General features: G+C 40.9%; 1 protein-coding gene across 1 annotated transcript; it reads left to right on the forward strand.

Moving 5' to 3' along the window:
* Positions 1–451: 451 nt before the first annotated feature.
* Positions 452–21,947, forward strand: LOC141552151 (uncharacterized). Its single transcript, XM_074284623.1, has 5 exons — positions 452–619; positions 2,071–2,197; positions 10,436–10,562; positions 11,421–11,516; positions 14,424–21,947. The coding sequence occupies exons 2-5, from the start codon at positions 2,165–2,167 to the stop codon at positions 16,919–16,921; spliced, it is 2,754 nt and encodes a 917-aa protein (XP_074140724.1). The 5' UTR covers positions 452–619; positions 2,071–2,164; the 3' UTR covers positions 16,922–21,947.
* The last annotated feature ends 1,315 nt before the right edge of the window (positions 21,948–23,262 follow it).

Raw genomic sequence — 23,262 nt, forward strand, 5'->3', positions numbered from 1 at the left:
CGCAGTCCCATCTTCTTGCTTTCATGATGGAGTTTCAGGGCACATTGCCTTAAGGTCTGGGCCCTGGTAGAAGCTTAAAGACCAGCCATTTACCACCTCTGTCCAATCCGATCCGGATTAACAGTGACAAACTGCGCGGAGCATCCCCAGCTTCCCCAGAGCCCCTGGCTGCTGCCTGCACAAGCAATGGGGTCCCTCACTTTGGCTCGGTCTGGGGAGGCAGGTTTAGCAGGGCGGTCTCTCTGCTCTGGAGGATGGGGGCTGAGTCTGAGAGGGAAGGAGCTGGGGGAGGCCGAGGGGAGGAGGAGCTCTCCCAGATAACCAGCCTGGGAGTGGTGGCCAGGTGGAATTTGAGTCCTGGGGAGGAGTTTGAAAGGAGCAGGGCAGGGCTTAGGCAGGAGAGACTGTGAGAGCCCTAAAGTCCAGTTCTGGGTGTGATTGGAGGAAAGAGCCCATCTATCCTGGGGAAAGGACAGGGCGGGGCTCTTGGGACTAGGAAGACCCCGTCAGAGTGAGAGCTGCTGGGAAGCAGGAAACCTTTGAGCTGAGATCTCTTCCTTCTGCTGCAGCTGAAACCGCTTTGTCTTCTGGGAGCCAGACCCGTGCTTGCAGGTCCCAGGTAGGTCCCTGGTAGGCAGCTGCCCCTCCCCTCCCCCCAGTATTTCCTGGCCTTTGGGTCTCCTCCTGACCTCGTGGTGAGTGTCCTGCGACTCTACCAAGGCCTACCTCTCTACCAGGCCTGCCTGCTGCAGGAGCTCCCGCCCCAACCCTTTTCCAGACTCCTACTCCCTTCCCAGATTTGGGTCACACGTTTCCCGACTTCAGACTTTGCCCAGAGAAATCCAGGAGTCCGGATTTCAGCCTTCTGATCAGGGCCCAGGGGTCCCATCCGCCTGCCCCCCTCATGATTAGAGATTCCCTTTCCTGGTTTCTCAGATTTTGGCTAAAATCATGTGTGAAATTCAGCTGTCTTGCCTTCAGACCCACCCCCCCTTTAAGGATCCAAGAGTCCTGCCTTCCTACCCCAAGACCTCACCTTAAACACAGTTACCAAAGCTTTTCCTGTTCCCCCTTCTCTGAACCTCTAGCTTTTTGGCTGGTTCCCCTTCAGATCCCCGTCTTGGGGCTCCCTGTCTCCATTTTCCTTTTAGAGACTCCAATCCTAAACTCTGAGAGGGTCCCAGCAGTCCTCCGCAGCTCCTAGGTACTCCTCCTGTTTTCCCAGGCTCAGCTGTTTCCCTGGAGCACTTGAGTGGCCCTGACCTCCTGCCATGACCTACTTAGGTCTGTCCTCCCTCCCAGACCCTACCCCTGCTCCCCAAACCTCCTACTTCCCCAGCCCTTTCTTCTCAGAGTTGAATCCCAGGCAGGATTTTGTCCCTCGGGCTCAGGCTTCCAGGGGTCATCATTGGCTTCATGCCAGAGCCCACCCCATGCCCCAGTCCCCTGGCTCTCCTCCTTCCTACAGCAAGCGGTCTGTCCTCTGAAGGATGATGTGTGGGGTAGTTGGGGAGAGGGGACACAGGGAGGGCAGAGGACCAGGTGCGGGGGAGAGAGCTCTGACTCAGGAGCCACTGAGGCACTGACTGGTCTCCTCCCATGTGGGGTCTCAAAGCCCCTTGTACCTCTGGGCTCTCTGTAGGAAGATTGGGAGAGGAGAGGAAAGAGAAGAAGTAAAAAAGGGAGGGGAGTAGTCTTCCTCTTCAGCCCAGCTTCCTTTCCAATCCTGACCCTCCCTGCATTCTTCTGTAGGGTAGAGTCTCTCCCCTGAGGACAGGCCATCGTCTGAGGACCCGAGCCTGGCCCAATCAGGGACAGGGTCAAAGGCAGACCCCCAAAGTGGAGTGAAATTAGAAGAGTTTTAATGTGAGAGCCCCAAATAGCCATCGCCCAGACTAAGCACACCAAGGCGCTCAGTGTGGGACTAAGAACATGAAGGCGCTCAGTGTGGGACTAAGAAGATGGAGGGGGGAAGCTGGGCTTTTCCATGCAGAGGAAAAGGGACAGGCTCTCCCACTGTTAGGTGCAACCTCTCTTAGTAAGAACTTTTTATTTTGTGGGTCCTTCCAGAGTGAGAGCAACAGGAACTAGAGGTAGAAACTTGACAAAAAGGAGTCACTTTGGTTGCTTTGCTACCTGCACAGGGAGCCTGGAGCCAGAGGGAATGGGCCCTGGGAGCCTCGGACCTCCTCCTCAGGTGAGTGCAGACCGTCCACAGACCAGCCCACCCTCATTTCCATCAGTACAGAGGATGGGCTGTGAAGCCAGCAGGACCTTGTGGGGGGGTCATATCTTTACAAAAAAGGGAATGGGGGAACACAGTAGGAACACACTGCCCTGCCCTTCTATGTTTCCAGGTGATTCCTTGGGCCCTTGGTGTCTTGGGCACAGAGACACACCCCACACCCCCCCCTAAATTGGTGCCCTTCCCATTACAACACTGACTGGGCCCACCACTTCATGGTGAATCTCCATCCCACTGGGATCAGGTCTGTTCTCTTTGGGACCGACATCGCCCCCCCCCCACCTCCCAAAGTCCCTCCCCCTCTTGATTTGCTATGGCCAAGCTCTCCTTACAGCCCCTGAAGCTCCTGGAAAAGCCTTCACAGACTCTTTTTGAAGCAGCCTGGGAGTCTTCCCAGCTCATGTCCTGGGCAGTGTGCTCATCAGAGCAGGGCCTGTCCTCCTGGAGCTGCTCATGTACTTCTGCCTCAGGTCCCCTGACCCTGTTCAGGTCTCTCTGAATCCTTCTCCATGATCAGTTCTTGGTCTAGCCAAAAATCATTGAGAAAGACTTTAGGTACAACCCCAACAGTTCTGGTGCAAAGAGCTCTGGGGCCATCCTGCTGCTCTGGTGCTTCTAAGCCCCACCCTGGCACAAGGACCAATCTCTCCTGTCTAAAAGAGGCTGCTGGCATTCTCCTTGCCTCTGTTGTTCCTGGGCACCAAGACTGTACCCTGGTGCTATGGAAACTGGATTCCTGGTGGTTTAATTTGGGCTCCCCCAGGCAGAGTGCCAGGAATTGGCAGAAATGATGAGAAGAACAGGGAGAAAAGGAAGCATTGAAAGAGCTACATTAGCAGGCCCTGGGTTTCCAGGAAGAGTAAAATGGAGGGAACTGACTCTAGCCAATGTTTAGTTTAAATGTTCAGCATACATCAGGCATTCTTATTCATCCACAGGTCAAAGGAGATTAATGAGTATAGCCTAGAAAGGGCATTCAGTATGGACAGAGTTCCTTAGGTTCAATACACAAGGCCCCTCTTGCCTCCACGTGGGAGCTCCTGTGTTCAGCAGAGCAGGGGGAGGCAATGTGGCATCCTGGGAAATCATATCTGAAGGACCCTGGATTCACAATGGCAGATCTTTAGGTCTTTAGGTTTCCAGGCAGCCATACTAATTTGTCCAGAGGCCCTCAGAATACTGATGGAAAGGAGGTAAATGTAGCCATTGCCCACTATGTAAGTTTTCCTGGGCAGCTTTGTCACCTTTTAGGGTCAGTAACAAAATTAACCCAATCATGAGGCATGGGAAAGACAGAACTCCAGGAGATGGTGGCCCTTCCCCCAAAGCTGATAGCCTCCAGGGGAGGGTGCTTCGTTTTCTAGCCTTCTCCTGAGTAGTCAGCCTAATTTCAAGACTACCTGAAAGAAGAAAAGTGGCAATTATTTTGAGGGACCTATTGAGTGCCAGACCCAAGTTAAACACCTTACCAATATTTCCTGTGATCCTCACAAAATCCCTGGAAGGGAGGAATTTTTATCCACGTTTTACTTTTACTTCAGTAGTCAGAAAATTGGGTGGGGACAGGCTGGTATTGATTTACTTTATTAAATACAAATTTTGGCTTTTTTTTTTTTTTTTTTTTTTGTCCTGAGGTGATTGAGGTTAAGTGACTTGCCCAGGGTCCCACAGCTAGGAAATATTTAGTGTCTAAGACCAGATTTGAATTCTTTTACTCCTGACTTCAGCATTGGTGCTCTATGGTTTGTTTTTTGTTTTTTTTTTGTAAACAAAATTAGCCTTCTGTCCCTTTCCTTTATGCTTTGCTCTCCCATTGAGAAAGCCAGAAAAACGAATCCCCTTTCACAGAAATGTATGTAGTCAGCTAAGGGAAATTTCTCATTGTTCATGTAGAAAGAATATTATCTCCACGTGTGCTCTGAATGTCACTTCTCTATCAAGAAGTAGGCAGGGTGTCATCAAGAGGCCTCAGGAATCCAGTGATCATTGCATTGATCAGAGTTGCCACGTGATGATACATGTCTCTACAAAAACGTGTATTGTGGGTATGTGCCCACATGTGCAGACATATGGGGTTATATGTTCATGTGTGCAAATGCAAGGTAAATATAATTTCTTCTTGGTCATCTAAGTAATGTTATAGCTCAAGGGGTAGACAATATGTCATCTTGAGTTCTCAGGAATTAATTGAGTGTTCTCCTGTATGTATATATATATAAGCATTTGTATCCACCAAGTTCCATCTTCTCATTTTTTCTCACCTGTTCCATATCCATTGGAAACACAAATAAAAAGCAAACCCAATACCCTTCATTCAATCAGTCTTAAAAAAAAAACAAAACAAAACCCAAATCTTCTTGCCTATGTCCTAAAACATATTTCTCTTGGGCACCAGAGTCTTGCATCTTTAAGTGGTAGGGAGCAGTATGTTTCAACATTGTTCTTCAGGATTTGTATTCCATTAGATTCATGGCCCTTATGCATGCATTTCATATTCATGGGTAATCCCTCAGATTCCCTTTACCCCCTCAAAAAGAGCAATACATAATTTTGTGCAGCCTTTGGATTTGTTTTGCTTAGGTCTAATCCCTCCCTTAATCTGTCTTCCCTCTAACTTCCCTTCTCCTTTTTCTCCCTCTCCCCTTTTCACTTGTGAGTAAATTGTATTTGTGTATTCAGCTCTGTTGTGTTTGCCCCTCCTTCCTTTGTCTAGATGTGTCAGGTTCAGGCTTCAGAGGTCCTCACTCACTCCTTGTTTGTACACAATTTGCTGTGTGGGCAAGGTTTTATGAGCTCCTTGATCTTTTTTTAACAAAACTTTTTTTTTTTTTTTTTTTTTTTTTTCAGTTAGTTCTTCTCAAGTATTCTTATTCCAGTCATAAACATGTCCGACTTTAGCTCTTACTTTTCCAAGAATTCTGGTCCCACAAAGGACTATTATACACTCTTTATTGTATTGACTGTGTGGCTTTGGATATTTTGGGTTAGAATTAGATTGTGTTCATTGTTTTCCCAATGTCCAACTATCCTTCCATCCCTAGTAGCATTCCCACTTGATCATAAAGAATGGTTTCTTGGATAAATATCTGTTTTGAAAGAATAAGGCTTAAAATTGGAGGGGGGAGACAGTTTATTTGTTGATTTGTAATGTATTCTCTGTGTTTGGACTTTTTTTGGCTTCAGTATTGGATCTGTTAGACTCTTCAAAGGATTCTCTTAAAAGGATATTTTCTTATTTGGGGGAATTAGTGGCAAAATGTGCACACTAATTGTTCTTTATAAATTGGATAGAATTTTCCAGTCTTCTGACAATTTGAATATTTCATGCCATTGGCAGTATTTCTCTTTCCTTGTCTTTCCCAGTTTCTTTAGCATGAAATGGTATATGTTCTAATTATCCCTTTTATTTTTTCTAATTTTATTGTGATATTACTTTTGCCATTTGCTATTTTATTTACTGAATTTTTCTGCTTTCCTTTTGAGCAGATTAGCTAAGTGCTTTCTCTATTTTATTAGTCATTTCAAAGAAGCCAATTTTAGTTTTGTCATTTTAATTTTTTTACTTCCAGTATATCTTTTTCCCTGCTAATTTCAATATCTGTTCTTCTGCATTTCCTTTTGCCTATTTATTTTTCTAATATTTTTATAATTCACATTCAATTAATCTTCTCTTTTTCTGTATTTTTAATGTGTGATGGTAAGTCTTTGTTTCTCCTCTAAAGACTGCTTTGCCTGAATTCCGGAAATTCTGGTTTATTATTTAATTAATCATTCTAACTCTCTTTTGCAAAGTTATCTTTTGTAAAATCTGTTCTCTGACTCGGCTATTATTTAACATGATACTGTTAAATTTCCATTTAGGTTTGTATCTTTTGTTGGTGATCCCTAAAAGTTTCCCTTCTTGTTTCACTAAGGGATGAAAGGAAACAATGATTATTTCTGTCTTTCTACATTTGTCTGCAATATCTCTGTATTCTAATAGTGAATTTTTACAGAAGTTCCATGTGTGGCAAAGAAATATGCATATTCCTCTCTTATCCCATTAAGAAGATGCCATAATCTTTTTACCTCTACTTTATGAAGATATGTGGTCATCTTTTCTGCTTTCATACCATTCTACATTTCTTCACCTCCTTTATTCTTTTTACTTCTCTTGTAGATTCCTCTTCCTCTCTTGCCCTTTGACTATTCCTGTTAAATTAGTTTTCTAATTTCAACCATTTTTCTTTTCCTTTTAACAGATTTCTCTCCCACACCTCATTGTCTCTTTACTTTTTCTATTTTGCTTGGATTCTTGTTTTCTCTTTCATAGTTCCTCTACTCACTCTCTCTGTTTTATCCCTGTACATTTCATACAATCAAAGCCTCCCAGCTTTCCATTCTGAGCTCTGTGCTGTAGGTGCTTTCTCCCACTGGCATAGGCCAACCCCAAAGACACTTTTCTTTCAGAATACTGTGTATCAGGGCAGGTGTCAGAGTGAACACTGCTTCTTAGTAGAAACCATCCCCTCCACGTATTCATCTTGTCTTGCTGTCCTTTTGTTTTTCATCTATATTTTCCTAGAATCTCTCTTTTTTTCTTTTTCTTTCCTTCCTCCATTCCTTTCTCCTCCTCCCCTCCCTCTATTTCTCCCTCTCCCCCTCCCCTGGCAATTTGGATTAAGTGACTTGCCCAGCATCACATAGCTTAGGAAATGTTAAGTATCTGAGATAACATTTGAACTCATCCTTCTGACTTCAGGGCTTTTTCTAGAAATCTCAACTTTATACAATGCTATCCTACTTCTCTAAGTGCTACTTTCCTCCCTGGAGTGACAACTCCTAAATCCCCATGCCTCTAGGTATGGTCCTTTGTCTTTTACAAGACTATTCATCAGTAGAATCCAAAGTCAGGCCTCCTTCCTTGCTCCACCTTTTTCAAATTTCTACCCTCCTCCCTGAGTATCCATGTGGTCCTTTCCTTGGAAATCTCAAAAGTGTAAAAAAGGCAATAAATTCCTCAGTTGTTCAGAAGTAAAATAATAGAATAAAGGAAATAAATTGTGAGATATGGCTCATACATAGACCTTAACAAAGTCAGGGAAACTAGTTCCTAGTTCAACATAAACAGGTGAAAAATTCACAATGGCCATTCCCTTTGACAAAAAATGTCAAATGTTTATTTAGGAGAAGTTATTGCTAAAATTCAGAGATGAAGTAGCTACAGGGAGTGAGAAATATGAAATGGAGTTGGGAGAGCAATATGGTTACCAAGAAAAAGGGTTGGGAAGACTCCATTGAAGGAGCATGCTATGAGACCTGAATAGGCCATTCCATTATAACACTTCTCATTCTCCATAATAATAAATGTAATGTTCTGTTGTTTCCAGAGACTGCCAATTGCTCTCTGGGAGGATATCTGCTGTCTCAAATCAATGTTCAATCAATTGCTCAATGTTACTTCTTTTATCCTCCCAGAGAATGGGCGTAAAATAACTCGGGGGCTTCTGGGAAAAAATACTTCAACCAGTGAACTTATTCCTCCTAAGCATGCAAGCTCCTCCCCAGAAGCTGGAAGGGGTAAAACTCCCAATAAAGGCCAGAACTAGAGAATTGTTAAGTACCAATGTAGCACTTAGTAAGAACCTAATATCTCATTATCTCATTAGGACCTAGTAAGAACCTAACATCTCTCCCTTTCTTTTGATATAGAACATAGGGTGGTTATGACCTTGAAACATAAATCCATCAGTATGGTATTACACCTAATTACATAGATTACATAAACACATAGTAACATAATACACTAGAAGTATGTAACAAATAACATGATCAAATTATCATAAATTGAGAATGTATACATGTCCATAAGTCCATTGTCCATTAGTCTCATCTTGTGTTAGGAAATCCAATGATTCCTGCTGGTTTTAAAGTTCTTTAACAGTCTTCTTATTAGCCATGCTCTTTTAGTGTCAGATGTTTCTTAGATTTTCTCCTTTGTTTTGAGTTCTTTCTCTTTTTCTGTCTCTCTCTGATGGACTAGGCGAATATGACTCCTTAGCACCCATCTGATTCCTTCTTCTTCTGAAGAAATACAAGCAAACCCTCTCTCCCAAGCAGTTAACCTATCTGGTCCCTTCCATTCACCACTTTCTGGATCTCTCCAAATCACCTGGCAATTATCTAAGGACAGTGTTGCTGCTTGCACTGGACACTGCCCTTCTGGTGGGTTATAAAACCTGTCTGCCGGAGCCAGTGCATCTTTGTCAAAAATTAGAAAATTAATGGTATAGAGAACTAAATTTAGAAGTTCTCTAGGGTTACCTGTGGCTCCCCCTTTCTTTTGCTTTTGAAGTACTGTCTTAATGTCTCTGTTTCTTCTCTCTACTATTGCCTGACCTTGTGGATTAAAAGGTATTCCAGTAGTGTGCAAAATCTTATACTGTACACAAAAGTGCACAAAATGTTTAGAACTATATGCAGGTCCATTATCTGTTTTTATTTCTTGTGGCACACCCATAATTGCAAATGCTTGGATAAGGCATTCAGTGACCACTTGGGCTGTCTCTTTTGCTCTTGGCACTGCAAAAGTGAATCCTGAAAAGGTATCTACTACCATGTGGATGAAACACAGACGACCAAAAGACTTATAATGGGTCACATCCCTTTGCCATATTTTATTGGGTCTCAAACCACAAGGATTCTTCCCTGGAGGGAGTGTAGGAGCGTGGAAAGGAAGACAAGCTGTACAGCTTTTTACTATGCTCCTAGCTTCCTCTCTTGTTATTCCAAATTGTAAACGTAAAGCTCGAGCAGCCTGATGATATTTAGAATGAGATTCTTGTGCTTCCTGAAATAAAGGAGTACTGGCTAACAAGGTTAGAAGGCTATCTGCCTTTGAATTTCCATCAAAAATAGGACCTGGAAGTCCACTATGTGAGTGGACATACAAGGTATAAATCTTGCCTGGATGCTTTTTCACTTGCTCTTGAAGTTCCTTAAAGAGCTGATAAAATACCTCTGCAGAAATTGAACGAAGCCCATTTTTTGTGTGACATTCTTTCATTTAAAATCCCACTAGCTTCCAGTTATCTACATCTATTTTTTCTTCCTCTAAGACCTCTAAGATGTGCGTCTTAATGCAGCCAAGCGTTTAGCAATCTGTACCCAGATTACAAGTAAACTCTGCTCCTCAATTATCTTAATTATACTCTCTATAGTACCACTCCTGAATGGGGGTGGAGCTGAGGCTGCCCCTGGGGCTGGGGCTGAGTCGGCTGAGGTTGAGGGATTGTCTTTAGCTAATATCTGCCCCATTTCAGCTATAAGAGATTGCTGGTTTAGCCCTTAACAAGTTAAGTTCCTTATTTGTCTATTAGAACACTCACTTAATCTTTTAACAAATTTTCCTTGTTACTCACCGTTATTTCTGTGTCAGAAAGTCTTTTCCACTGGAATCTGAATAGGAGGTTTTTCCACTGGAATCAGGATCGTGTCTGTCCCTGTTTGGGCGCCAAATTGTGTTGGTCCGGTCTAGCTCCTCTGAAGGGCTCAGAATAAGTCCTTAAATGCAAAGGTATGGGCTAGTTCCTCTGAAGGGCTCAGAATAAGTCCTTGTCAGGATAAGCAAAAGTCCTTGCCCCGTGTTGTGGTCGGCAATATGTAATGTTCTGTTGTCTCCAGAGACTGCCAATCGCTTTCTGGGAGGAGATCTGCTGTCTCAATTCAATCTCTCGGCCACCAACTCTGACCTAGAGTAGAGACCCTTCTTAACTTGCTCAATGTTGCTTCTTTTATACTCCCAGAGAATGAGTGTGGAATAACTCAGGGGCTTCTGGGAAAAAATACTTCAACCAATGAACTTGCTCCTCCTAAGCATGCAAGCTCCTCCCCAAAAGTTCTAAGGGGTAAAACTAGCAGTAAAGGGCAGAACTAGAGAATTGTTAAGTACCGACTTAGCACTTAGTAAGAACCTAACATCATCATTTCTCAGCTTTCTTCTAACTGATTACATAAAATGCTTTCCTCAATACTCAGTAAGACTCTTAGTGACCAAGGATTTAAGAGCTGACTCTAACACTCATAAAAAGGATGACCGTTGGGCAAATCCCTTCCCTGTGTTTCAGTTTCCTCCTATAAATTGAAGAGGGCTGGGCTTTTTAATTCTAAAGTAGTTTTCAGCTCTACATCTTATGACTTTTGATGGTTTAGGAGGTGGTGACATTCAAAGATGTGGCTGTGGACTTCACCCAGGAGGAGTGGGACCTCTTGGACCATTCGCAGAAGGAGCTGTACAAGAAGGTCATGCTGGAGAATGGCAGGAACCTGCTCTCCCTTGGTAAGGGCCTTTCTCTGATAATTCCAAGTCTATAATCAAAGGGAATATCTTCAATTCCCACTTTGCAGGGTTTTTGCTTGGATGTGTTTGGGGGGAGAAGAAGGTTATCAATTAGAAAAGTGAAAGTGCTGCTCTTTGCATTGTTGAGTAGGACCCTGCCTGAAGCTTTCTCTTACAAGATCTAAACATCTTCATGTCAAAAGATCAAATCAGAATGGAAGAATCTTAACCATGGAAGTAATCTCAGAGGTGATCTAATTTAACCTGTTTGTAGATGCACCTTTTGCCTTCCAAAGCTCTGAAAATTGCTCAGGCATCTTTTCTTTACAACCCATTCCTCTATGGGATAGTTCTAGTATTTGGAATATTCATCTTTTAAACAGTCATCAATTTGTAGCCCAAAGTACCTTATTATCTCTAGTATAGGATATTTCTTTTCAATGTCCCCTGTAATTCCAGCACAACTGGTGGGAAAAAAATGGAAGGGAATAAGCATTTCTTTTCAAGTACTATTTGCCATGTCATTTCTTTAAAATACAGCAACAACAATATTGTTTGAGAAAAACTTCCTGCAGATAACTTACTTTGACTACTCTAAACATCTAAATGAACAATAAAGAACAAATGAGGAAAGATTCTATTTGTATCCAGAGAAAGGGGGGAGGAGAGTTTGGCTCTTTTTCAGAACAAATAGGTCAACAGGATAATGTGACACATCTCATTGGGTTTATTTGCTTTATAAGCAGTTGTGGGTAAGTACAGACCCATATGTGTGAACATGATGGGACGAATCTCAAAATGGAGAAGCAAATTACAAATTTTTCTCCATCTTCATCCATAACTGATTTTCATATCCAGGACTTCCAGTTCCCAGAGAAGATGTCATCTTTTATTTTAACCAAAGGGAAGCACCATGGATGCTGGAGCAAGAAGGCCTGAGGAGCTGCCCTCCAGGTGAGTGAGGTGGAAGAAGGCGTATGTGAGTTGTGGTTACAAGAGACTTCTAGAAGTCACTGAGACATAACTGCTAGGTTTAGGGGAGAAAGACCAGTCTTGGAATTCTTTTTCAGATATTTTTAGACAGTGCCTTCCTGGGTCACTGACTCTCAGTTTCCCCATCTACAAAATAAGTAGCTCTGTAGATTCCTTCCACTGATCATTTATGACCTTATAAAACGTTTGGAATTGGATCAAGGGAATTCTACTGAAAGGACCAAAAGGGATTAGGTTTTCCTAGGTGAGCCATTTCCTAGAACTTCTTCAAGTCAGCAAAGAATTACCTGCCTGCTGCAAGCTAGGCTTTGGGTTAAGGACTAGGAACATCAAGAGATACAAGGGTCATCCCCTGCACTCCTGGAAGCCACAGACTGGCAGGGAAGACACTATACAAACAATTATGTAGAAACCCACCATGAGCTACATAAATTTAGTTCCTTACTAAATCATTTATTAGTGAAGATAATAAAGGTTAATGAAGAAGAGAACAACTTGGGAGGGAATAGTCAAAATGGAATCAAATGAATAGCAGTTCTACAGTGTCTACTGTATGTTATGCACTATGGAGAATCAAATTACAAACTTTTCTCCATCTTCATCGCTAACTGATTTCCATACCCATGACTTCCACTTTCCAGAGAAAATGTGATCTTTTATTTTAACCAAAGGGAAGCACCATTTTATCCTCATGAGAATCCTAGGATTAGGTGTGATTTTTATGCTTATTTTACAGAATAAGACACTGAGACAAACAGGAGTCCTATAAATTGACTAGCCCATTCATGAGGTGGGATTAAAACTAAGGTCTTCCTCATTCAAAGCTCTATCCATACTGCTAAGTGCATTCTGATTCATTTATTTGATTATTTATTTATTTCTGTTATGGTTGGGGTTAAGTGACTTGCCCAGGATCACATATCTAGGAAGTATTAAGTGTCAGAGACCAGATTTGAACTCAAGTCCTCCTGACTATATTCTGATTTTGAACCAAATATGAGGAAAATGCTCACACATGTCTGATGTCAAAAACAGGACGAGAAGGTCAGCTAAGTGGCACAGTGGATAGAGCACCAGCCCTGAAGTCAGGAAGACCTGAGTTCAAATTTGGTCTCAGACACTAAACACTTCCTAGCTGTGTGACTCTGGTCAAGTCACTTAACTCCAATTGCCTCAGTAAAAAAAAAAAAAAAAAAAAAAAAAAAAAAATAGGACATGACCTGGACAAGGTCCCATTCTTTAACTTCTGGCCAGTCAAAAGGAATTGCTGATTACAGTTAAAAAGGCTTCTATTTCTAATGGCGCATGAAAAAATATGTCATTATTTGACAAATGTACTTGAGGGACAATTATAAATATTGCTTTATGTTGTTTTTTTAATATTTATTTAGTCATAACTATGTGCCATTGTTGCAAGACCTCCTTTCCCAAATCAACTAGTCAGATACTTCTTCAAGTAGAAAGGGAAAGCACTTATTTAGTCCCTGCAAGGAGAGTCACCACATTCCCAAGAGTTATTTCAAATCCTGCCATGTGCTTGTCCTGAGAAGTAGGAAGTAGGACAGCCTGTTAATGAGGAAAAGACCCAAATTTTGCATTGGATAGTATCTGCTTCCTGAGGGTCATATCACTTCTTGTAACTTCACTAACTTAGTGTGACTTTCTTCATCCCAGGGTTCAGGGCCTGGGAATAGGGATTATGTGACTTAATCTTATCCAATCTGACCCATTCACAACCTTTCAAAGGACAGAATATAGAAAGAAAGCTTATGGTCTCTCATGATGTTTTCATAATCTCTACTGTCCCTTCCTCCTGACCTTGGGTTTCAAGTAGCCTGCCAGCACTCTTCAAGAATGAAAGCTCAGATCTAGGTTATACTATAACACATTTAGCATGTACAGAACTGCCTGCCATCTAGGGGAGGGGGGTGGAGGAAAGGAGGGGAAAATTCAGAAAAGAAGTGAGTGCAAGGGATAATGTTGTAAAAAATTACCCATGCATATGTACTGTCAAAAAAAAAGTTATCGTTATAAATTAATAAAATATTAAAAAACCCAATACTATATGATGATCAATTCTGATGGTCATGTCCCTTTTCAACAATGAGATGAACTAAATCAGCTCCAATAGAGCAGTAATGAACTGAAGCAGCTACACCCAGCAAAAGAATTCTGGGAGATGACTATGAACCACTACATAGAATTCCCAATCCCTGTATTTTTTGTCCACCTCCATTTTTTTATTTCCTTCACAGGATAATTGTACACTATTGCAAAGTCCAATTCTTTTGGTACAGCAAAACAAACTATTTGGACATGTATACATATATTGCATTTAACTTATAGTTTAACATATTTAATATATATTAGTCAACCTGCCATCTCAGGGAAAGAGTGGGGGAAAGGAGGTGAAAAGTTGCAACAAAAGGTTTTTGCAATTGTCAACGTGGGAAAATTACCCATGCATATATCTTCTAAATAAAAACCCATTTTAAAAAAACAACACAAATTTTAAAAATAAAAGAAAAAGAACAATTAAAAAAAAAAAAAGAATGAAAGCTCAGGTAATGTCTTGCTCAGGTTATTAGAGATTTGATGACAATTATTCTCACCCCGTGAGAGACAATCCCCGAGGTTCTGGGAATCCAATGTTATTGTGTATGGAGCTCTTTAGAAATTCAGTCCTCCTTGGAATGAAACTAATGGGATTTTAAAATGATTGGTTATGCCCAATTTAAGTGTTTCTCTTTGCCTGGGAAATTAGAAATAGCTGAGTTTCTGTTCTGCTGATGGAGGGAAGAGGATATTTATGTATATATCTTCCTAACCATGCCTGTATTTGTTTTATTCTTTGTTGTTATGTTTCAGAAGATGCAATGGGATTTCAAATGAAGGAAACTATTGCAAACCGAAGCCTTTCTGTGATGGAAAGTCACAAGCAAAGCTTCATGAGTGATGATGCTTGTGACTTGCCCTGGAAAGAACTCTGTGTGACAAATGAGATCATGGACTCTGGAGAGAAGGAAGATGGAAGAGCTTTTACAGAAAGGAGAGCTCTTGCTAGACATCGTGGATTCCACATTGGAGAGAAACTCTATGAAAGTAAGCAGTGTGGAAAAGCTTTTACAAAAAAGGGCAATGTTATTGTAAATCAGAGAATCCACACTGGAGAGAAACCTTATGAATGTAACCAATGTGGAAAGGCCTTTACATATAAGCAAAGTCTTACTGAACATCAGAGAATCCATACTGGAGCGAAACCTTATGAATGTAACCAATGTGGAAAGGCCTTTCCAAAAAAGAAAAGTCTTACTGCACATCATAGAATCCACACTGGAGAAAAACCTTATGTATGTAACCAATGTGGAAAGGACTTTATATATAAGCAAAGTCTTACTGCACATCAGAGAATCCACATTGGCAAGAAACCTTATGAATGTAACCAATGTGGAAAGGCCTTTACACAAATGGGAAATCTTACTGCACATCAGAGAATCCACACTGGAGAGAAACTTTATGAATGTAACCAATGTGGAAAGACTTTTGCAAGAAGTTGGACTCTTACTTCACATCAGAGAATCCACACTGGAGAAAAACCTTATGAATGTAAGCAGTGTGGAAAGAGTTTTGGGTACAAGAACAGTCTTATTGGACATCAGAAAATACACACAGGAGAGAAACCTTATGAATGTAACCAATGTGGAAAGGCCTTTCTATATAAGAATAGTCTTACTGCACATCAGAGAATTCACACTGGAGAGAAACCTTATCAATGTAACCAATGTGGAAAAGCCTTTGTATATAAGAATGGTCTTACTTCACATCAGAGAATCCACATTGGCAAGAAACCTTATGAATGTAACCAATGTGGAAAGTCCTTTACACAAATGGGACATCTTACTATACATCAGAGAATCCACACTGGAGAGAAATTTTATGAATGTAACCAATGTGGACAGGCCTTTAGGCAAATGGGAGCTCTTACTGTACATCAGAGAATCCACACTGGAGAGAAACCTTATGAATGTAAGCAGTGTGAAGAGAGTTTTGGGTATAAGGAAAGTCTTATTGCACATCAGATAATTCACACAGGAGAGAAACCTTATAAATGTAACCAATGTGGGAAAGGCTTTCTATATAAGAATAATCTTATTACACATCAGAAAATTCACACAGGAGAGAAACCATATGAATGTAACCAATGTGGAAAGGCTTTTAGGCAAAGAGGAGCTCTTACTCTACATCAGAGAATCCACACTGGAGAGAAACTTTATGAATGTAATCAATGTGGAAAGGCCTTTCGGCAAATAGGAGCTCTTATTGTACATCAGAGAATCCACACTGGAGAGAAACCTTATGAATGTAATCAATGTGGAAAGGCCTTTCGGCAAATAGGAGCTCTTACTTCACATCAGAGAATCCACATTGGAGAGAAACCTTATGAATGTAACCAATGTGGAAAGGCCTTTAGGCAAAGGTCATCTCTTACTATACATCAGAGAATTCACACTGGAGAGAAACCTTATGAATGTAATCTATGTAGAAAGACTTTTAGAGAAAAGGGAACTCTTATTGGACATCAGAGAATCCACACTGGAGAAAAACCTTATGAATGTAACCAATGTGGAAAGGCCTTTATATATAAGCAAAGTCTTACTGCACATCAGAGAATCCACATTGGGGAGAAACCTTATGAATGTAATCTATGTGGAAAGACTTTTAGAGTAAAGGGGACTCTTATTGGACATCAGAGAATCCACACTGGAGAAAAACCTTATGAATGTAACAAATGTGGAAAGGCCTTTATATATAAGCAAAGTCTTACTGCACATCAGAGAATCCACATTGGGGAGAGACCTTATGAATGTAACCAATGTGGAAAGGCCTGTAGAAGTAAGAGAAATCTTACTGTACATCAGAGAATCCACACTGGAGAGAAACCTTATAAATGTAATGAATGTGGAAAGACTTTTAGAGAAAAGGGAAATCTTATTGTACATCAGAGAATCCACACTGGAGAAAAACCTTATGAATGTAACCAGTGTGGAAAGGCCTGGAGAAGTAAGAGAAATCTTACTCTACATCAGAGAATCCACACTGGAGAGAAACCTTATGAATGTAATCAATGTGGAAAGACTTTTAGAGAAAAGAGAACTCTTATTGGACATCAGAGAATCCACATTGGAGAAAAACCTTATGAATGTAACCAGTGTGGAAAGGCCTTTAGATATAAGACATATCTTACTATACATCAGAGAATCCACATTGGTGAGAAACCCTATGAATGTAATCATTGTGGAAAGACTTTTAGAGAAAAGGGAACTCTTATTGTACATCAGAGAATCCACACTGGAGAGAAACCTTAGGAATGTAACCAATGTGGAAAGGCCTTTAGGAAAATAGGAGCTCTTACTATACATCAGAGAATCCACATTGGAGAGAAACCTTAGGAATGTAAGCAATGTGGAGAGAGTTTTGGGTATAAGAAAAGTCTTATTGCACATCAGAAAATGCACAAAGGAGAGAAACTTTATGAATATAATCAATGTTGAAAAGGCTTTCTATATAAGTCTTATTGCACTTCAGAAAATTCACACACGAGAGAAACCTTATGAACATAACCAATGTGGAAAGGCTTTTAGGCAAATAGGAGCTCTTGTTATACACCAGAGAGTCCACACTGGAGAGAAACCTTATGAATGTAAGCCGTGTTAGGATTACTAGGTGCTTACTCGGTTGTATAATTTAGCCTGGTACTTAACAATTCTCTAGCTCTGAATTCACAGCTTTAGTTCAAACCTTTAGAGGAGTTTACACCTTTAAAGAAGCAAGTTCATGGGTTGTAGGAGTTCCCACAAGCCCCTGGGAGTACCCATAAGCCCATTCTCTGGGAGGATAAAAAGAGGAACATTGAATCTGGAAGATAGAGTCTGCATTGGGGGAAGGACAAGACTTCCTGAGAGAACTTCAGGGAAGCTTGAGATTGAGAGGCAGGATTAAGGAAGAAGAGGATTTGAGATTCTACCTTCGCTCTGGCTGCAGGCTCCAGAAGTCTCCCAAGAAACCTGCTCAGAGAGGAAAAGATTTTACAGAAAGGAAACCTCCTCCCAGAGAAGGATTACAAGTGAGAGACAACAAAACCTTACATTTTGGTGCCAAACGTGTGGCAAGGACATGTTCTGAGCCGTTTAGAGAAGCTAGACCAGACTTTAACATTTTAGCGCACGAACAGGGACAGACAAGATCTTGATTCCAGTGGAAAATCCTCTGATCCCGATCTCCGTGGAAAAGTCTCTCTGACCATGAAATAAGTGTGAGTAATAAGGAAACTTTGTCAAAGAGCTAAAGTAGAATTTCAGTGAAATGGGGCAAATTTTTAGAAAACAGCCTTCTGTTTATATTCAAGGAAAATGTTTAGAGAGCATTGTCAAGTTTATGAAAAGCCAAGGATTGATTATAATTTTGGAGGAAGTCACTGGACTTTTAAAAACTGCAGGTCATATTTCCTTGTTTTTTTCTGGAAAAATAATTGGATCTAAAGGAATGGAAATTAATAGGAGAGGAATTTTGTCAATACTATAACAAAAATGGATCTAACTGAATTTCCAAAAACACACTTCAAACATACAATATAATTCAACTGGCTTTAGGAAATTATATAAGTTATAGAATAAGGAAAAAAGGAGCAAAATGGGGAGGTGTCAACTAAACTAGGTGAAAAGGATGAATCACATAACAATGAAGTTAAGTACAATTGTGAGCAACAGGAGTATTTCCCATCTCCTCCCTCAATTAACCCTTCTGGGGTGGAGGAAGAAGGAGGAGGGGAAGAGGCAGTGACACAAACAGAATCGCCTATGACAAGATTAGAAAAAGCATGGGTTAAGGCTAAGAGAGAAGGACAGGATATAAGTGATTTTATACATGCATATCCTGTGATTGAAGAAGTTGACTCTTTAGGTAAAAAAAGGAGAAGATATACACCTTTAGATTTGAATAAAATAAAGGATTTGAAAAAAGGTTGTACCCTTTATGGAGCTACATCAGCTTATGTTAAAATGTTACTAGATGGTTTGTCTTATGAAGTCCTAACCTCAAATGACTGGAAATCCATAGCAAGGACATGTCTAGAACCTGGACAAAACTTATTGTTGCTTTTGGAGTATCATGAATTATGTAAGCTTCCAGTCAGATGCAATATGGAAACAGGAGTTAACACACAATTCACTTTTGACCAACTAGCAGGTAAAGGTCAGTATGGAGAGAATTCAGAACAGATTAATTATCCCATGACAGTGTATGAGCAAATTTCTAAGGCTGCAATAAAAGCTTGGGTGTCCCGCCCTGAACAGAAAGATCCAGGGGTGTGTGTGTGTGTGTGTGTGTGTGTGTGTGTGTGTGTGTGCAGAGGCATTCAATAAAATAGAACAAGGTCCCAATGAACCTTTTGTGGATTTTGTAGGATGTCTGCAAACTGCTATCAAAAGAACTATTGGAGAAAATGCAGCTACAGAAATAATGACCAGACATCTGGCTATGGAGAATACCAATGAGATTTGCAAAAGAATTATATGGGGACTAGACAAAGATGCTTCTTTAGAGGAGATCATAAGACACTGTGCTACAGTGCAAACAAATACTTTTTACATCAAGACTATGATGAACGTGGAAAGACAGGATCGCCCTTGGCAAAGGACTTCTAGAGAAACTCGTCAATGTTTTCAATGTGAAAAAGTTGAACATCTAAGAGCCCAGTGTACATATGGAGATAGAGTGAAAAGACAGGGTGAGAGAACACCTAAAAGTCTTGTCCAAAATGTCGCAAGGGCTTCCTTGGGCCTCCAAAGGTAGATTGACTCAGGGAAAAGAGAGCCTAGCTCCAAAATATCAATCAAAAGGTGGGCATGATGGCAACTGAGGTTACACCCAAAGAACCTTTAGAAGGTCAGGACTCTGATTTAATCCACCAGCAGAAAAGCAATTACTTGGCAGAAAGGGATTACCTGATCAGTCAGCCAAAAAAAGCAATCAGATAGCAAAAATGGATTACACTTGGGGAAAATACAGGCCTTTTAAAGCAACAGGGCAGTGTCCAGTGCAAACAGCACCAATGTAATTGCCAGATTATGAGATTTAGAAAGTGGTAAATAGAAGGAAATTAGATAGGTTAACTGCTTGGGGGAGAGAGTTTGCTTGTATTTCTTCAGATGGAGAAGGAATCAGATGGGTGCCAACGGGTGGCATTCGCCTTGTCCATCAGAGAGAGACAGAAAAAAAGATGGATTTATGTTTCAAGGTCATGACCACCCTATGTTCTAAATCAAAAGAAAGGGGGAGATGTTAGGATTTCTAGGTGCTAACTTGGTTGTTTAATTTAGCCTGGTACTTAACAAATCTCTCCTCAGGGTTTACACCTTTAATTTAAACCTTTAGAGGAGTTTACACCTTCAAAGAAGCAAGTTCATGGGTTGTAGGAGTTCCCACCAGCCCCTGGGAGTACCCACAAGCCCATTCTCTGGGAGGATAAAAAGAGGAACATTGAGTTTGGAAGAAAGAGTCTGCATTGGGGACAGGGCAAGACTTCCTGAGAGAACTTCAGGGAAGCTCGAGCTGATTCAGAGGTAGGATTCAGGAAGAAGAGGATTCAAGATTCTACCTTCGCTCTGGCTAGAGGCTCCAGAAGTCTCCCAAGAAACCGGCTCAGAGAGGAAAAGACTTTACATTAAAGCAACCGCTTCCAGAGAAGGATTACAATTGAGAGACAACAGGACATTACAGAAAGGCTTTTAGTTTTAAAGGAAATCTTACTATAAATCAGAGAATCCACACTGGAGAGAAACTTTAAGACTGTAACTAATGTGCAAAGGTCTTTAGATAAAAGACTTATCTTACTGTACATCAGAGAATCCACATTGGAGAGAAACCTTAGGAATGTAACCCATATGGAAAGGCCTTTAGGGAAATAGGAGCTCTTACTGTACATCAGAGAATCCACATTGGAGAGAAACTTTATGAATGTAACCAATGTGGAAAGACTTTTAGGGAAAAGGGAACTCTTATTGTACATCAGAGAATCCACACTGGAGGGAAACCTTAGGAATGTAAGTAGTGTGGACAAACTAAAGGGTCATCTCCTGCTCTCCTGGAGGTCATAGACTGGCAGAGCAGACACTACTTCAAAAAAACTATGTAGAAAACCACCACAAGCCAGATGAAATGGATAAATTTAGTGCCTCACTAAATCATTTGTTAGTGAGGAGAATAATGGTTAATGAAGGAGAGAACAACTGGTGAGGAAATACTCAAAATGGAATCAAATGACTATCATTTCTATAGGATCTAGTGTGTGCCATGCATTATGCTCTCTCATTTTATCCTCATGAGAACTGTAGAATTAAGTGACTTTGTTATGCTCATTTTACAATCTAAGACACTGAGACAAACCGGAGTTCTGGAAATTGACTAGTCAGTTTATGAGGTGGGATTAAAGCTCAGGTTCTCATGATTAAAAGCTGTATCCACTGTATCCACCATTAACTGCATTCTGATTTATTTATTTGTTTGTTTGTTTTTTTGATGGGGTGATTGGAGTTAAATAACTTGCCCAGGGTCACAAAGATGGGAAGTGTTAAATGTCTGAGGCCGGATTTGAACTCCAGTCCTCTTGACTACTTTCTGATTCTGAAATAAATATGAGGAAAATGCTCACACATGTATGAGGTCGAAAATCCGAGGAGGATTGGACAAGGTCCTGTAGTGAGCTGTCGTCTCTAGAAGCTGCTGGATCGCTCTCTGGGAAGAGATCTGCTGTGTCTTCTACTCAAATCTCTCCGACAGATTCTTCTTCCTGTAATGAACCGTTGTCTCCAGGCAGTTGCTGTTAACTCTTGTCCAAAGAAGTGACTTCCCTTCCTGCAGAGAGCCCCGTCAAGCCTGATGCAATTCAGAGTCTTCCTTCTTGAATTCTGGCTCTGAATCTCCTCCAGCTCTTATCCTTCTCCAGGCCGATCTGCCCTTTGCGCCCAATGCTGTCTCTTTTTATCCTCCCAGAGAATGGGCGTGGGATAATGCAAGGGCTTCTGGGAAGAACCACCCCAGCCAATGAGCTTGCCCCCTCTATCAAGTCAACCTGAGTTCTCACCTTGTAATTGTCCAGAAAACGTGAATTCTCACCTTGTCACCATCCAGACAACCTGAGTTCTCACTTAGTAATCCTAACATCTCCCCCTTTCTTTTGATTTAGAACATAGGACAGTCATGACCTTGAAACATAAATCCATCAATATGGGAAGTATTACAGATAATTACATAAATTACATAAGCACATAGTAACATAGTAACGTAACACATGCTAGAAGTATATAACATAATCATAAATTGAAAATTTATAAATGTCCATAAGTCCATTGTCCATTAGTCTCATCTTGTGTGAGGAAGTCCAATGATTCCTGCTGGTTTTTAAAGTTCTTTAACAGTCTTCTTATTATCCATGCTCTTTCAGTGTCAGATGTTTCTTAGATCTTCTCCTTTATTATTGCCTGCCCTTGAGGATTAAAGGGTATGCCCGTGGTATGTAAAATCTTATACTGTGCACAAAAGTGTGTAAAATGTTTGGACGTATATGCAGGTCCATTGTCTGTTTTTATTGCTTGTGGCACACCCATAATTGCAAAAGCCTGTATAAGGAATTCAGTGACCACTCGGGCTGTCTCTTTTGCTGCTGGCATTGCAAATGTGAATCCTGAAAAGGTGTCTACCACGACATGAATAAAAGATAGACGACCAAAAGATTTATAATGGGTCACATCCATTTGCCAGATTTCATTGGGTCTCAAACCACGAGGATTCTTCCCTGGAGGGAGTGTAGGAGCATGGAAAGGAAGACAAGCTGTACAGCTTTTTACTATGCTCCTAGCTTCCTCTCTTGTGATTCCAAATTGTAAACGTAAAGCTCGAGCAGCCTGATGATATTTAGAATGAGATTCTTGTGCTTCCTGAAATAAAGGACTACTGGCTAACATGGTTAGAAGGCTATCTGCCTTTGAATTTCCATCAAAAATGGGACCTGGAAGTCCACTATGTGAGTGGACATGCAAGATATAAATCTTGCCTGGATGTTTTCTCACTTGCTCTTGAAGTTCCTTAAAGAGCTGATAAATATTGGAGGCTGCAAATTTTATTTGGGCTGTGGCAATTCTTTGTACTACACCTACTGAATAGGCTGAATCAGTAATTATATTTACGTCTCCTGGGTAATAAGTGAGAGCTAGCATGATAGCAAATAATTCATTCTGTTGAGTGGATTGAAAAGGAGTCCTGATTACTCTCTTTATGGTTAAATCATGAGAGTATATGGCACAAATATTTTCTTTGGAGGCATCTGTAAAGATTGTTGGTCCTTTAAGAGGAACCTTAGAAACCTTTTCTTCAAAAATCCATCGCCAATTATGTAGTAGCCGGGTAATCTTTAATGGAGATCCATGTGCAAAATTTGGAGCGGTGGCTAATAAAATTTGCCATTCTGGGATGGTCTCACAGCATACATTAATCTGTGCGTTAGTATAGAATGTGTATATTTTTTCAGGACTTATCCCAGATAATTGTGTTACTCTCTTAATAGCCTTTAATAAAATCCTAGCCACAAGCACTGGGTAAGGTGTAAGGCTTTGTTCTGGTTGTGCTGGGAGGTTCACCCACTCAATCACTC

The sequence above is a fragment of the Sminthopsis crassicaudata genome, chromosome 1 (genome assembly GCF_048593235.1).
Source record: "Sminthopsis crassicaudata isolate SCR6 chromosome 1, ASM4859323v1, whole genome shotgun sequence".
NCBI classification, from domain to species: domain Eukaryota; kingdom Metazoa; phylum Chordata; class Mammalia; order Dasyuromorphia; family Dasyuridae; genus Sminthopsis; species Sminthopsis crassicaudata.